The sequence below is a fragment of the Leptodactylus fuscus genome, chromosome 6 (genome assembly GCF_031893055.1).
Source record: "Leptodactylus fuscus isolate aLepFus1 chromosome 6, aLepFus1.hap2, whole genome shotgun sequence".
Lineage (NCBI taxonomy): Eukaryota > Metazoa > Chordata > Amphibia > Anura > Leptodactylidae > Leptodactylus > Leptodactylus fuscus.
In genome coordinates this window covers 125,775,633-125,789,956 of record NC_134270.1, presented here as the reverse complement: position 1 = coordinate 125,789,956, position 14,324 = coordinate 125,775,633, and the positions used below count along the sequence as shown (strand labels likewise).

The 14,324-nt window shown below is 41.0% G+C and overlaps 1 protein-coding gene across 1 annotated transcript in view; it reads right to left on the bottom strand.

Moving 5' to 3' along the window:
• IKZF3 (IKAROS family zinc finger 3) overlaps positions 1-14,036 on the bottom strand; it is a 54,228-nt gene extending 40,192 nt beyond the window's left edge. The window contains exon 1 of the mRNA XM_075278311.1: positions 13,960-14,036. Within this exon, the coding sequence (XP_075134412.1) occupies positions 13,960-13,966 (7 nt within the window). The 5' untranslated portion in view covers positions 13,967-14,036. The remainder of the gene's footprint in view (positions 1-13,959) is intronic.
• Positions 14,037-14,324: the final 288 nt, after the last annotated feature.

Here is a 14,324-nt window from a genome sequence, read left to right as displayed (position 1 = left end):
CCGTATATATATATCAGTGGGGCATAACTCACTCTTCCTATGGGCAACTACATTTCCGAGACAATTTTCAAATTTGGTTTTGAGACTTTTAATAGTTTTAAACTTTAAAGGGCTATTCAGGTGCTGCTAATGGTTTGTAAAAAAAACACCAAACCTGTTTTTGTTAATTACCGTGGAAATCGATATGCAAATCAGCTCCACCGTGCACGGTGGGCGTTCCGTGCACCCCTTCGCATCATACTTTCAGGACGCTCAGCGCTGCCTCCAAGCCCTCCTCCTCCTCCTGCTTATTCACCACCTCCATTGTCGGCAGATTCTATTGAAGTCACGTGTGTGTGCAGTAGCGCTCCCTCCGGCTACTGCGCATGCTGCACTGCCAGCTCGCAATGTTCTCTACGGGAAAATGGCGCTGGAGCATGTGCAGTAGCGCACCGGAGAGAGCGATACTGCGCACGCGCGTGATTTCAGTAGAATCCGCCGACGATGGAGGCAATGAATAAGCGGGAGGAGGAGGGCTTGGAGGCAGCGGTGGGCATCCAGAAGGTTTGATGCAAGGGGGTGCACGCCCACTGTGCATGGTGGAGCTGATTTGCATATCGATTTCCACGGTAATTAACCAAAAAGGGGGGGTCTTTCTACAAATGATTAGCAGCACCTGAATAGCCTTTTTAAAGGCTATTCAGGCATATCTTTAGCTAAAATCATGAATATCTAGTGATAGAGCCCCTTTACCGTGAGCCTAAAGTGTCATTGTTTTTTTGTTTTTTTTTAAATCATAAAAAATATATTGTTTGTTGCCACCCGCTACCCATAGCCATACACAGGGCAACCTCTTTGAGACACCCACCCAAAATATTTTAAAGGGGTGATTTTCTAAAAGAAGTTGGGTAGTATGGAAAACGAAAAATTCATCACTGAAAATATGATCTGGGTAAGATAAGATAATCCTTTAATAGTCCCCCAGTGGGGAAATTTCAGTATGTTACAGCAGCATAGTAATACAGATACAGGATAATACACAGTAATATATTACAGAAGTAGAGACACACATATGCTGAGAAAGATATACTAGGAGTCCATAGCAGCTAAGGAACAGAAGAAGAAAGAAGGAAGACTTCATAGTCATAACCATTAGTTTTCTGTGTGGAGTGATCTTCTGAAAGAGGCGGAGTGGTCTTCTGAAAGAGGCGGGGTTTGGAGAGGTTTCAATGTATGTTTCTGTCCCTTTGACATTACTAAAGCTGTCTTGAAATTCAAAGGGGTTGACCCATAAAGTAAAGTGAGTAGGACCTTTTTCGTGCACCACATTCAACCTGACCACCAGGTTGAATGTGGACGGAACTGGTGAAGGTTGGCTCTCCCATTCACTTCAGCTATCTCCAGCACTTCCATTGAAGGGAATAGGAGTGCCAAAGACAGACAAATATCGTACTTTAGATATCTCTGGTGTTTCCACTGAAGTGAACTGGAGCGCTGACCATCACCAGTTCCACCCACATTTAGCCTGGATGTGGTCAGTTTAAATGTGGAATGTGAAAAAGGTCTTTTTCCCTTTACTTTGTGGGACCATCCCTTTAAGGGTAAGTTCACAAGTAGTTTTTAGGTCAGGATTTTCAGGCCGTATCCTCCTCAAAATACTGACCAAAAAGACGACTCCCATTGATGCTCATTCTTCAGGCCGAGTCACCTTGCGATTCGGCCTGAAGACGCCCCTCCTCCGGACTGCAGTGCAACGGCTTTCAGTCGCGGCTACCCGGCTTTCACAAATCGCAGTGTGAACTTATCCTAAGAGTTTGAAAGTGGTTGGATACAGAGAGACCTCAGTGTCACCCAAGCCTTTCAGGGTAATCGGGGCACTTTCCATTCACACTGACTGAATCAGGTGATTTGCTTTTTATCATAAGACTTTTTCATCTAAAAATAGGAGTGGATTTAAAGGGAATAGGAAATATTCCTGATGAATTCTATCTTGGCACTGGCTTAAAAAATGCAGCAAAATCCTTACCAAAAATAAACATAAACTCCACTTACATCTCCAGCCTAAAAACAGAGCTTTACCCCATAAAGATTTGATTTTATAATGTGAAATAAAAGGGATATATTTAGATAATGTAGACTTTCCTTATTACAGGAAGAAAGCGGAGAGAATGTGAAAACACATATAGGGGAAAAAACAGTTCCAAATATCCAGATATATTCAGCTATATTTATAGCACGTCACTGAAGCCTCATATCGTACCCTTAACTATGATGAACTGCATTTCAGTAAATTCATTTAGACACAGACGCATCAAGTACTCTGTGATGGATACTTAATATCTGTTAACCTCATTTTACATAGCAATTTGCAGACCACTACAGTCTATATACAAGGTTAACATTGCATGAACACTATTCACTATAATGCATATATAATGCATTTCAAAACTGCTTCCAAAAAATCATATATGCTTTATATTAGAGGCAAAAATACACAGTTACATAAGTGAAAAATATAGCTTACTAAAATTACCAGCCAATAAACAGAAAAACATATTTTCGATTCACAAACAGCGGGAGGGGGAGAATTCGTAAAGTTACCAAACCCATTTTCTCATGCAAAAGTGGCACAGTTTTGGCTCATACCCATTTGTCCCAAAATCACAACGTTTCTGTGCCAAAAAACTGGCCTATCCATTGTGTATTCAGTGCATTGGGAACTTATTCTGTAGCAAACCACATATTGTTCCATTTCTGGAATGTCTCCCATTACCTTGGAATTGGGACCCAAAATATCCTGCCACGTAAAGAAAAATTATACACTACTCTACGCTTCTTTTATACATTACTCCTACTGTCAATGAATATCAAATTTTGGCTACACATCAATATAACACATAAGACCACTCTGCAACTTGCATAAGGCCAACTATACCACAAGCAGTCACTTACCAGTATATTTTGAGATGTGGGAGGAAGCTGTTCAGCCCTATTAAAGGTAACCAAGATCATTTGAACTTTATCCTGACTTCGCCCTGCATATGCTATACAATAATTTTTAATGAATAGGAGGAGAAACTTGAAGCTTCTGGGCACCAATAGATGTAAGAATTGAAAATATTTGCATCCCTATGCCAAATTGATGGTGGCCTCTTATGTGGAAGAGCCCCTGTAGCATCCACAGCCTTCCATTATATATCCACTGATTCAACCATGGCTGTTTTATAAATGGAGCCCTATGGATATATCTGACATATACATCAGGAGCAGCAGTTACTGACCATGGCCACTCAGGTACCATTCACATCAATAGAAGCAGAGCTGCAGTGATGACTATCTGCATACTACATCATACTACTCCATAGTGGACAGAGCTGTCTGCTTTGAGGTCTGTGCACTGTGCTTTAACAGACCTGTGGCTACTCATATAGCTGGGCTATAACATGTCAGACACCCACCAATCTGAGGTTTTACACCTCTCCTAAGGATATTGATCTAGCTCACATTTATCAAAACGTCAAGATTATGGTCTTTAGCAATTCAGCCTCGATATTACTACTGACAATCACTTTAAAAGGAGTTAAAGAGGTTATCCCACTTACATGCTTATTCCTTATCCATAGTGGTCCAAATGTTGGCACCCCCTGTGCACAAAATGGGAACTCACAACTTTCCATAAGAGCTACACGTGAGTGGAGCATTTTTGCACATGCTTGACCACTTGATCTATTCAGCTATAGGGAATGGCCAGAGATGACCCAGCAGTCGTCCTCACAATGATCAGACACTTATCCTCTATCTTGTGAATAGCATAAGTGTCTGTAGTGGGAGAGTCCCTGCTGAACGTGAAGTTAACGCTCGGCGCTGTAATACTGTAGTATGGTGCTTTCATGACTTCCGGGTCTCTGCTCAGAAATACTCCGACTTTAGCGGCTTAACGCTACAGATGCCACGATCAATAGTGATCACGACATAAGGGTGGTTCATGGGGCAAGGTCGCCCCTGTCACCCCTCGGATCCCCTGTGATGAGATTTCAGGGTCCGAGGAGTTAAAATGTCAGCCAGGAGGCTGAGCAACGGCCTCTAGGCTATCTGTCCCTATCGCACATAAGGAGCCTATGTGTGACTTACTGAACCACAATGTACTGCAGTACTTTGCACATAGGAGTGAGATGTACACACAGGTACACAGCTCCTTACCAGGCAGATGTCTGATTACTTTGATGTGAATACAACAAGCTGTGCACCTGTGTATCCATCACTTGACCATGGACAGTGTATCACATGACCATGGACTGTACATCATATGACCATGGACTGATTTTTATCCACTGGAAGTAAGCAGAATGAATGGCAAAAAGCAGAGATATAGGAAACTGTGAGGAATTGACACAGAAAGTATATTGGAAAATTGTACAACTTTTTATTACACAATCAATAACATTTATATCCTAATTTTGGTCTGAAACTGGACAACCCCTTTTACTACTAAATATACAGTAGCTATGGTAAGTGCTGGAGTCCGCATTTCAGATAATACAAGTCTCAAACAAAATTTATTTTGCTTAAATTTGGTCACAAATGTCTCTCAAGCCAGAAATAATGTTGGGGGAATTTGCCGACAGACAGCCGCAACTGCTCCAGCCATCCTTCAGAATCTCTGCCAAATGCTGCCCCTCTAGATGTGAATGACATTATAAACCCCTGTCTGTTTCATAGCTGCTTGTAGGCAAATCTGTCCCAATTTGACTCGGTCAAGTTGCATATCCATAAAGACATGATCATCTCTGCAATGCTTCATCGGTTTGTGGCCACAAAGGTGTACTCCAACTATAGGCCCCTACACAGAACTATTATTGGTTTGGAATGCACTTTGGGTCTGACAGAATCCATTCAAAGACAGCCTGACACCAGGACTTGTCCTGTCCATTATACAGTCCTATGAAAAAGTTTGGGCACCCCTATTAATCTTAATAATTTTTATTTCTAAATATTTTGGTGTTTGCAACAGCCATTTCAGTTTGATATATCTAATAACTGATGGACACAGTAATATTTCAGGATTGAAATGAGGTTTATTGTACTAACAGAAAATGTGCAATATGCATCAAACCAAAATTTGACTGGTGCAAAAGTATGGGCACCTCAACAGAAAAGTGACATTAATATTTAGTAGATCCTCCTTTTGCAAAGATAACAGCCTCTAGTCGCTTCCTGTAGCTTTTAATCAGTTCCTGGATCCTGGATGAAGGGATTTTGGACCATTCCTCTTTACAAAACAATTCAAGTTCAGTTAAGTTCGATGTTCGCGGAGCATGGACAGCCCGCTTCAAATCATCCACAGATATTCAATGATATTCAGGTCTGGGGACTGGGATGGCCATTCCAGAACATTGTAATTGTTTCTCTGCATGAATGCCTGAGTCGATTTGGAGCGGTGTTTTGGATCATTGTCTTGCTGAAATATCCATCCCCGGCGTAACTTCAACTTCGTCACTGATTCTTGAACATTATTCTCAAGAATCTGCTGATACTGAGTGGAATCCATGCGACCCTCAACTTTAACAAGATTCCTGGTGCCGGCATTGGCCACACAGCCCCAAAGCATGATGGAACCTCCACCAAATTTTACAGTGGGTAGCAAGTGTTTTTCGTGTAATGCTGTTTTTTTTGGATGCCATGCATAACGCCTTTTTGTATGACCAAACAACTCAATCTTTGTTTCATCAGTCCACAGGACCTTCTTCCAAAATGAAGCTGGCTTGTCCAAATGTGCATTTGCATACCTCAGGTGACTCTGTTTGTGGCGTGCTTGCAGAAACAGCTTCTTTCTCATCACTCTCTAATACAGCTTCTGATTGTGCACAGTGCGCTCTATTGTTGACTGATGCACAGTGACACCATCTGCAGCAAGATGATGCTGAAGCTCTTTGGAGGTGGTCTGTGGATTGTCCTTGACTGTTCTCTCCATTCTTCTTCTCTGCCTTTCTGATATTTTTCTTGGCCTGCCACTTCTGGGCTTAACAAGAACTGTCCCTGTGGTCTTCCATTTCCTTGCTATGTTCCTCACAGTGGAAACTGACAGATTAAATCTCTGAGACAACTTTTTGTATCCTTCCCCTGAATAACTATGTTGAACAATCTTTGTTTTCAGATCATTTGAGAGTTGTTTTGAGTAGCCCATGATGCCACTCTTCAGAGGAGATTCAAATAGGAGAACAACTTTCAATTGGCCACCTTAAATATCTTTTCTCATGATTGGATACACCTGGTTATGAAGTTCAAAGCTCACTGAGGTTACAAAACCAATTTTGTGCTTCAGTAAGTCAGTAAAAAGTATTTAGGAGTATTCAAATCAATAAAATGATAAGGGTGCCCATACTTTTGCACTAGTCAAATTTTGGTTTAATGCATATTGCACATTTTCTGTTAGTACAATAAACCTCATTTCAATCCTGAAATATTACTGTGTCCATCAGTTATTAGATATATCAAACTGAAATGGCTGTTGCAAACACCAACATTTTTAGAACTAAAAATGATTAAGATTAATAGGGGTGTCCAAACTTTTTCATAGGACTGTAATACAAAGGTGAATGCCCCAGAACATAACAACACTAGAGAAACTTTTCTTTGACCTTAACTGTATTGTGTCATTCATATTTTATCACTACTGTAAACCCATGAAAGAATTGACAACTGCACATGACATTGGCACCCTAGTCTTGCTTACCTATGCTGATGCCTATTATATAATCGCCCCTTCCCTAGACTAGGTAACACATTATAAGGGCGGGCGGGGACTCTTCTCCTTCCCAGCGGTGAATGACAGCAGGCAGAAACACTAGGGGGCTATAAACCCTCCCCTAGTAACTCCCGCCTAACAAACCTCTCCCCTAACAACCGCCACCCTCTCCTTCAGGCCCTGTCATGGCGGCCTCCCCCTAGGGCTGTGCCCCTGGTATGGTTTTTCTTTCCCATTTCCTTGACCAAGGGGTAACCCTACACAGTCCAACACTGTCAGCACTAGTTGGATGATACCAGTGCGTACAGACACCGCTCAAAAGATAACACCCAGTCGTCAATGTCTTCAAATACTTCCAGTAGGAATAACAGAATAACACGGAGAAATAAGGAAAGATACAGAATTTTTATTTCATGAGAAATACGAGTATTTACTAAATTAGACATGCCAAGTGACTTCCTCTCCAGCTTATGTAACAGATACCATTATACTCATGGTTATCAGAAATGTGTTTATTCCACAGGAAAGAGAAAAAATTCATACTTGAGAAAATGGAAGTACAAAGAGATTATAATTAGACTTTGTCTCATATTGGTTAACCACCTGTAAAGCCCACCCTGAAGCATGAAACATGCAGACCTGCACTACTCTTATGTACAGAGAGCACAATTCAGGCCACTCCAATCCGTCACCACAATATATGTGAGAGATGACATTATTGTCTTTGTATAGCTTTATTTCGGTCACTGTGACTCCTATGGCTCACAGGGCTCAGCCAAATACCACTTACTTACACAATCTACGTTCCCTCCTTCAGCATGCAGGGAACGTGCTTCACTTCTCCCATACGACTTCAGTGACCAAAAACCTCTTTTTCACAAAGATTTCTTCATATACATAAATGGTAAAGTAATTGGTTGAGAATGCATATGTGTAAATTGCTGCTCAGGGGAATAGCCATTCTCAGGTTCTTGCATATGATAAATGACAAGGTTATCTTCATAAAGACCCTGATGGGACATTTCTAGGAATGGCATCATTATCCAATTAGTGGGGATCCAAGGACGGTGCCCCCTGCTGATCACTATAACAAAGTGACAACCACTAAAGAGAGAGAAGTCTCAATTAACTCCACACTTAATTGACACTTTCCTGATTCTACAAAATATGGGCACAATGTGCAGTCTCTGCCATGGAATGACTGAACACCACATCCGTGATGTGCACTGACTTGATGCTATGGCCACATCACCCTACATCACAATTTGGAATTTTTGTCTCTAAAACCTAATCCTTATACAGGTCTGACCAGGATCATTGGTGCCGGCAAGAAACTGGATTCTAAAGGATATGTATTAAAAGTTATTCTTACCCTTATATTGTTTTCAGATTGTGATTGGCTGGAGGATTTGTCCTCAGAGTTCTTTAAGGGTCCATTCACATGGATTTTTTTGGTGAGGAAAAAATCCACTTCAGGAATTAGGAAATGTTTTTTTTCCTCCAGCACAATGTATGGACCTTGAAAAAAAAACGCTAGCATTTTTTCCACGTAGTTTTTCCAATTCCACGTGGATTTTCCGCCTCCCATTGACTGCGTTGGTTTTCGCAGGAGGAATCTGCCTGAAGGAAGGTTTTTTCCGCTAGCGGGAAAAAAAAGCTAACGGAACCCATGGGGAGGTGTTTTTTCCATGTGGATTCTGACATGGATTCAGCACCAAAATCCTTGCCAAAAAACTCTGTATGAATGGACCCAAAAAGGAAGGCTTCTAAGAACTCAAGATATCAACTAAGCCCCACAGATAAATAGTTTAGGGGCTAAATTAAATGGTGTTTTCTGCTGGCAAATCAGTTTCTCCATTGCTGAGATATTGCCGTTTTTGTCAATATGCAAATGAGCTCAACAAGGAGCACAAGGGCGTTGCCTCTTACCTCTTTGAAGCAATGGTAACACCCTTATTGCTCCATACACATTATTTGCATATTGACAAAAACAGCAATATCTCAACAACAAAGGCAGCGATTGACAAGGGCGGGGGGGGGGGGGGGACACACACAATGTTTGATTTAGGTGACCCTGACCTATCTATCTGCAGGGTTTGGTTCATATGCTGGTTCTAGTGACTGACTCCTCTTAAATCTGTTAGGGTATACAAAGGGTAAGGTATAGGTAAGGGCAAGGATAGGTAAAGAGAATGATAGGTAAGGTATTACAGCTACTCTTTTTTTATAGCAATCTAAATGGTTTAAAAGAATTAAGTGTCCGAACCCCTTTAAATTAGGGGTCCCGTGCCGTTATGGTGTCATCTAAATATTAGTGCAGAAATGTTTCCAGAGTACCCGGGTCCTGTTCTACTGTCTTTCGTGCTATGTAATAGGTATCTCTTTTTATCTGCAGGACTGGAATTTTTCAAATGGCCATTCATTTATTCTATCATAATTCTTTTCCTACTTGGTGCACTCCAACACACTGTCCCTGCCTCAAATTCACATGTGTGACCTGAGATTACTACATACAGTTACTTTTCCATTCTAAATGAAATCATCAATCAGACCGATGTCTCAGTATTGTATGGCATCATGCACATCACTGTGCGTACAGTCCGAAGATCTTCCGATGCTCCGTTTCATTCCGATATTTTTAGAGCAGGTCCTGTAAAATATCAGAATTTAACGGAGCATCAGAAAACCCTCAGACTGCTGCTTGGTCTTAACCATGATACCTACCACTATGATGTCTGACATGACCATAAGCTAGGATAAGATCATCTTGTATGAGAAAACTTATCCTCTCTCTTTATACACAACAAGTGTATTAATAATAAAGAAAATCACAATGGGTAAGGACTGACCACATGGGAAAAAAACTATATGTAAATTCTATATGGTAGGTAAAGCTGGTCGTATGATAAACCGATGAACAGATTTCAATCACTTATGAATGTTGCTTGAGCTTTGTTTGGTAACATGAAATACCATGTCATATGCCAGATACCGGAGAAAAGCTCAATTTTGCGTGTTATAGTTTCTTTACACTTAAAGAGGACCGTTCACCTCCTGGGGCAAATGCGGTTTTATATACCGTTAGAAAGCCGACAGTGCACTGATTCAGCTTTCACGTTCTGTGCCCCCGGTGAAGAGATATCGGTGCTGGTACCGTAGCTCTTCACTGTCAGAAGGGCGTTTCTTACAGTCAGTCAGGAACGCCATTCCTCACAGTAACGTCTATTGCGCTGTACTGTGAAAGCGTTGAGGAAAGTCTCCCTCCACTCCACTAGTACTTGTCCATAGACGAGTAATAGGGTAGCGTTCCTCACCGCTCAGTGTCATCGCCGGGTGGTAAGGAACGTTCCCTCTCATAGTACAGCGCAATAGACACTAATGTGAGGAATGGCGTTCCTGATTGACTGTCAGAAACGCCCTTCTGACAGTGAAGAGCTACGGTACCAGCACCGATAGCTCTTCACCAGGGGCACAGAACTTGAAAGCCAATAGTGTGCTGAATTCAACGCACTGACAGCTTTCTAGAGGTGTATTACACCGCATGTGCCCCAGGACATGAAAGGTCCTCTTTAAGGAACGAAAACATTTACAGACCAACCAAAAAGTCATTTACAAAATAGATATCTGTTACCATATCTCTACTGTAAACTTGGCTACACAAAGAAATAAATATGTTCCCATCCTCTGCATTGTTATTAATTTTTTTATATAAGTTCGGAAATAGACATATTGGGGCACATAAACTATAAATAGGCACCAGAATTCTGGTGTAATTTGCAACAAAAAACTGTTGTACGTACTTTAGGCTAAGGCCCCATGTAGCATCCCACTGTGAAAAAGCACTGTGGGAAAACCAGCGGGGGGAACACATCACAGTTTGTTCCGCTGTGCTTTTCACAGAAGTTTCCTCTGTGGACATTCTGCTTCCATTATCCCTACAGATAAACTGCCGCCGTTTCTTTAGGTATAATTGACATGCTGTATTTCCAAAACTGCATGGATTTTTCCGCACTGTGGAATGGGATCCACTAGAATACCATCCACTACACAGTAACTATAAAATGGTTTTTCCACTTTGTTTCCACTGCGTGGGGTCCTGGGCTAACACCTCATTTACTATGTGTTTTAGACACTTTCTAACCGATTATTTACTTTTCTTAATTATATACCGCCAGCTTATTCTGTAGCGCTCTACAGGTATTTTAAACACTGTCCCAAGTAGGGCTCACAATCTAAGTTTCTGCACATCATTTGGTAGGTGGGCAGGGCTTGTTGAAAGTGGGGGAGGTGCTTAATATGTAAAACTGTCCACCAGTCAATGGGCCAAAATTTGGACATTGTGCAAAAATCACATTGGAAACTAAGCCAAATAATAAGTGTGTGAAGTTATACTAGACAGTTTAAAAGAGTGCCAGGTTATCAAACCGCATTAGACACACTGGAAAATCTGGTGCACAATAAAACTGTCTAATCTATCCCTGTATTGTCTAAGAGGTGCACATTAGTGGATCATCTGCCCCATTGTCTCACATTTACTTTAGTATTTCTGACAGAATTCTGTTGGTCCATCCTTGTGCATTTTGTCACATCTAATTTGTAATAACATTTCCTAATATGCTGGATGACTGGACATGTCTTAGAGTGTGCCAAATTGCGCTCAAATTTGGGAGTAAAATTCAGGCTGCAACTAAGTCAAGGACAACATCTGCAAGGAGTTTGTATGTTCTCCCTGTGTTTGTGAATTTAGATTGAGTACCCTACTTCAGAAAATGGTAACAATATCTCTGTACAGTGCTGCAGAATATGATGGTACTATAGAAGTAAGCTAAATAAACGAATATCCAGCTAGGAAAAATTCCTCCATGTGAGCAACCCCTAAGGCCGGGTTCACATGGGGTTTTTTGGGATGGACTTTCCCATTTAAATCAATGGAAACCGGTCATTTTGAAGAAGCGACATGCCCTTTCTTTAGGCGGATTCCGCGGCTCATTCAGCTGTGGACATCCACCTCGCGACACCTCCCTCCCGACTAGGCCCATTTATTTGGGCCTAATCCGGAGCAGAATGCCACGACTGGATGCCTATGCACTGCACCAACATCTAGGTCCAAAAAATCTGTGTGAACCCGGCCTAGGGGTCAATGACAACTGTGTTTTTTGGCGCTGATTTTGACACTGAATCTACCTCAAAATCAGCCTCCAAAAAAAGCCTCCCAATAGAGTTCTATTGGGAGACTTATTTTGGAGACTGACCCTTAGGCTGGGTTCACACAGAGTTTTTGGTCTGGATTTTGATGTGGGTAGCCGCGTCAGAATCTGGACCAAAATCCGCCTGCCACGGCGGAAGTATCATAATGGACCCAATGGTAGTGTGAACGCCCCATTATACATTGTGATAAATCTGGTGCAGCTTGTCTAAATTTTGCAGAAACACAATACACATGTATTATTTACTATCAGCCGACCCCTTATTACACAGGGTGATGTGCTGTTGGTGAACAATGATTTGACTAATCATATATTGGGAAATTCATTCATCAAGTGAAAGGCGGCACCGGTAGACAGGCCGATTAATGGGAACAAGTGCTAGTACTAGTGTTTGTTCCTAATAACCGCCTGTCTTAGGCTATGCCCCACGTAGTGTACGCACCAGGGAATTTTACAGTCAATGGCTAATCCACACATTTCAGAAAAATAAAAAAAATCACAGCATGTTATATATACCTGCGGAAACTCTGGCGGAATCCATATAGGTATAATTGAAGCAGAAAGTCCCCAGAAGAAAACAATGCGGACTTTCTGTGAAACCGCAATGTATTTCCACTGCGTTTTTATTCTGCAGCACTTTTTAGCTGTGTGGGGCCTCAGCCTTAGACAATATTAGTAAATCTGCTCCATTATTTATAACATTGGTCGAACAATTTCATAGACTAAAAAATACAATTGAAAAGTAGTTGGTATAGTCAGGGTTATATACAGTATATATACATATATATATATATATATATATAGTAGTGTACACAATAGAAATATACATCTATACATTCTACTGAATAAACAATTTTGAAAAAAAAAAAAAAAAAAAAAACTTTATCTAATAATGATCAAATGCCATACATGCACGTGGCATGGACATTGACTTTAACCCTAGCAGGCTGGCAGGCAGAGACCCTATGGAAAAGTCTCCAATGAGCACTATGTAGTGAGCAGAGCTAGTGAATAGTTGTATCTACTCTACTGCACCCAGCAATGAGATAATCGATGGCTGCCCCCAGCATTGCTTTTCAGACCCACACCAGCAGTGCCAATGGCTGATGTTACAAAAACAGGCTGTTGTACGTTTACTTTACCTTTTACCAATAATTGGCGCCCCCAATTTCAGCTGTAAATGAAAAAAGTGTGTAGATGTCTCCTATGATATATTTTATCACATCATGGTAAAAAAAAAAAAAAAAAAAAAAGTGTAACCTAAAATTGCATTAAAAACTGTTCTTCTAAAGGGGTATGTATATTATATGACGGCACTTCTTGTCTTCCACAGGTAATGTAGTCTGAATAACGGGGTGCTCTTCTCAAGAAAGTAGTGTATTGGTGAGGCGTTACAATATATACGTGAATAAGTTAAAAAAAAACGTAAAGGTAACTATAAATAAGTGGGTAAAAACTCCATAATGTTGACACCGACCTAAACCATCGCAATGGCGCCTTGTAATTCAGGATTATACATATCACGCACAATTGAAACAAAAAAGCTCCTTCTAATACATTATTTCTGTACACGTTCACTAATTTAAAAAATAAGATTCTAAAACCACTTTTTACACATTACCTCTAAAGCTAAAAAAAAAAAAAAAAAAAAAGATATAACAATGTATAAAGCGATTTCTAGTGTTTTAATAGAAAAAGAATGAATTTTATGTTGAACTCCTTATGCCGCACAGACAGGTGATGGGGAGCGCGCACTATATTATACACTATATTATACACTATATACACACTATATATACACTATATTATATACTATATTATACACTATATATACACTATATTATACACTATATACACTATATATACACTATATTATACTGAACTGGACATAGCAAAATATTATCACTTTATTTTTATTATAGAAAACTTCTGAATAATGATTTTAATGTGGGGATAGTAATTTTCCTGCTATGTATATGTGTCTATCAGGGAGGCCTCCACATATCCCAGTGGTTTCCACCCTCTCACCTGTCATCCTGATCGTCTTCCCTCGGCTCCCCTCCCAGTGCGCTGCTCCACGTGTTCCTTCTCCCTCTGCCGCGCAGTCTCCAGTACCAGGCAGGCGGGAGACTCCAAGTTACAAGAGGTTTCCGGGGGGGATGCGCCGTCATGACGTGGACACGCCTGGAGGGGGCAGGTGTGGGGATGCGGTGACTGAGTAGTCTGTGATCTTCCTCTGTGTAACCTGTCACAGAGCAGCAGCCACTACTGATAGCATGTGTGAGTCATCAGACCATGTATAAGGCATGAGAACTGCTCTGCTGCATTACTAATATACTACTAGAAGCCTGGCCAGAAACTCAGGAAATTTCCTCTTATTTTACTTTTTTTTC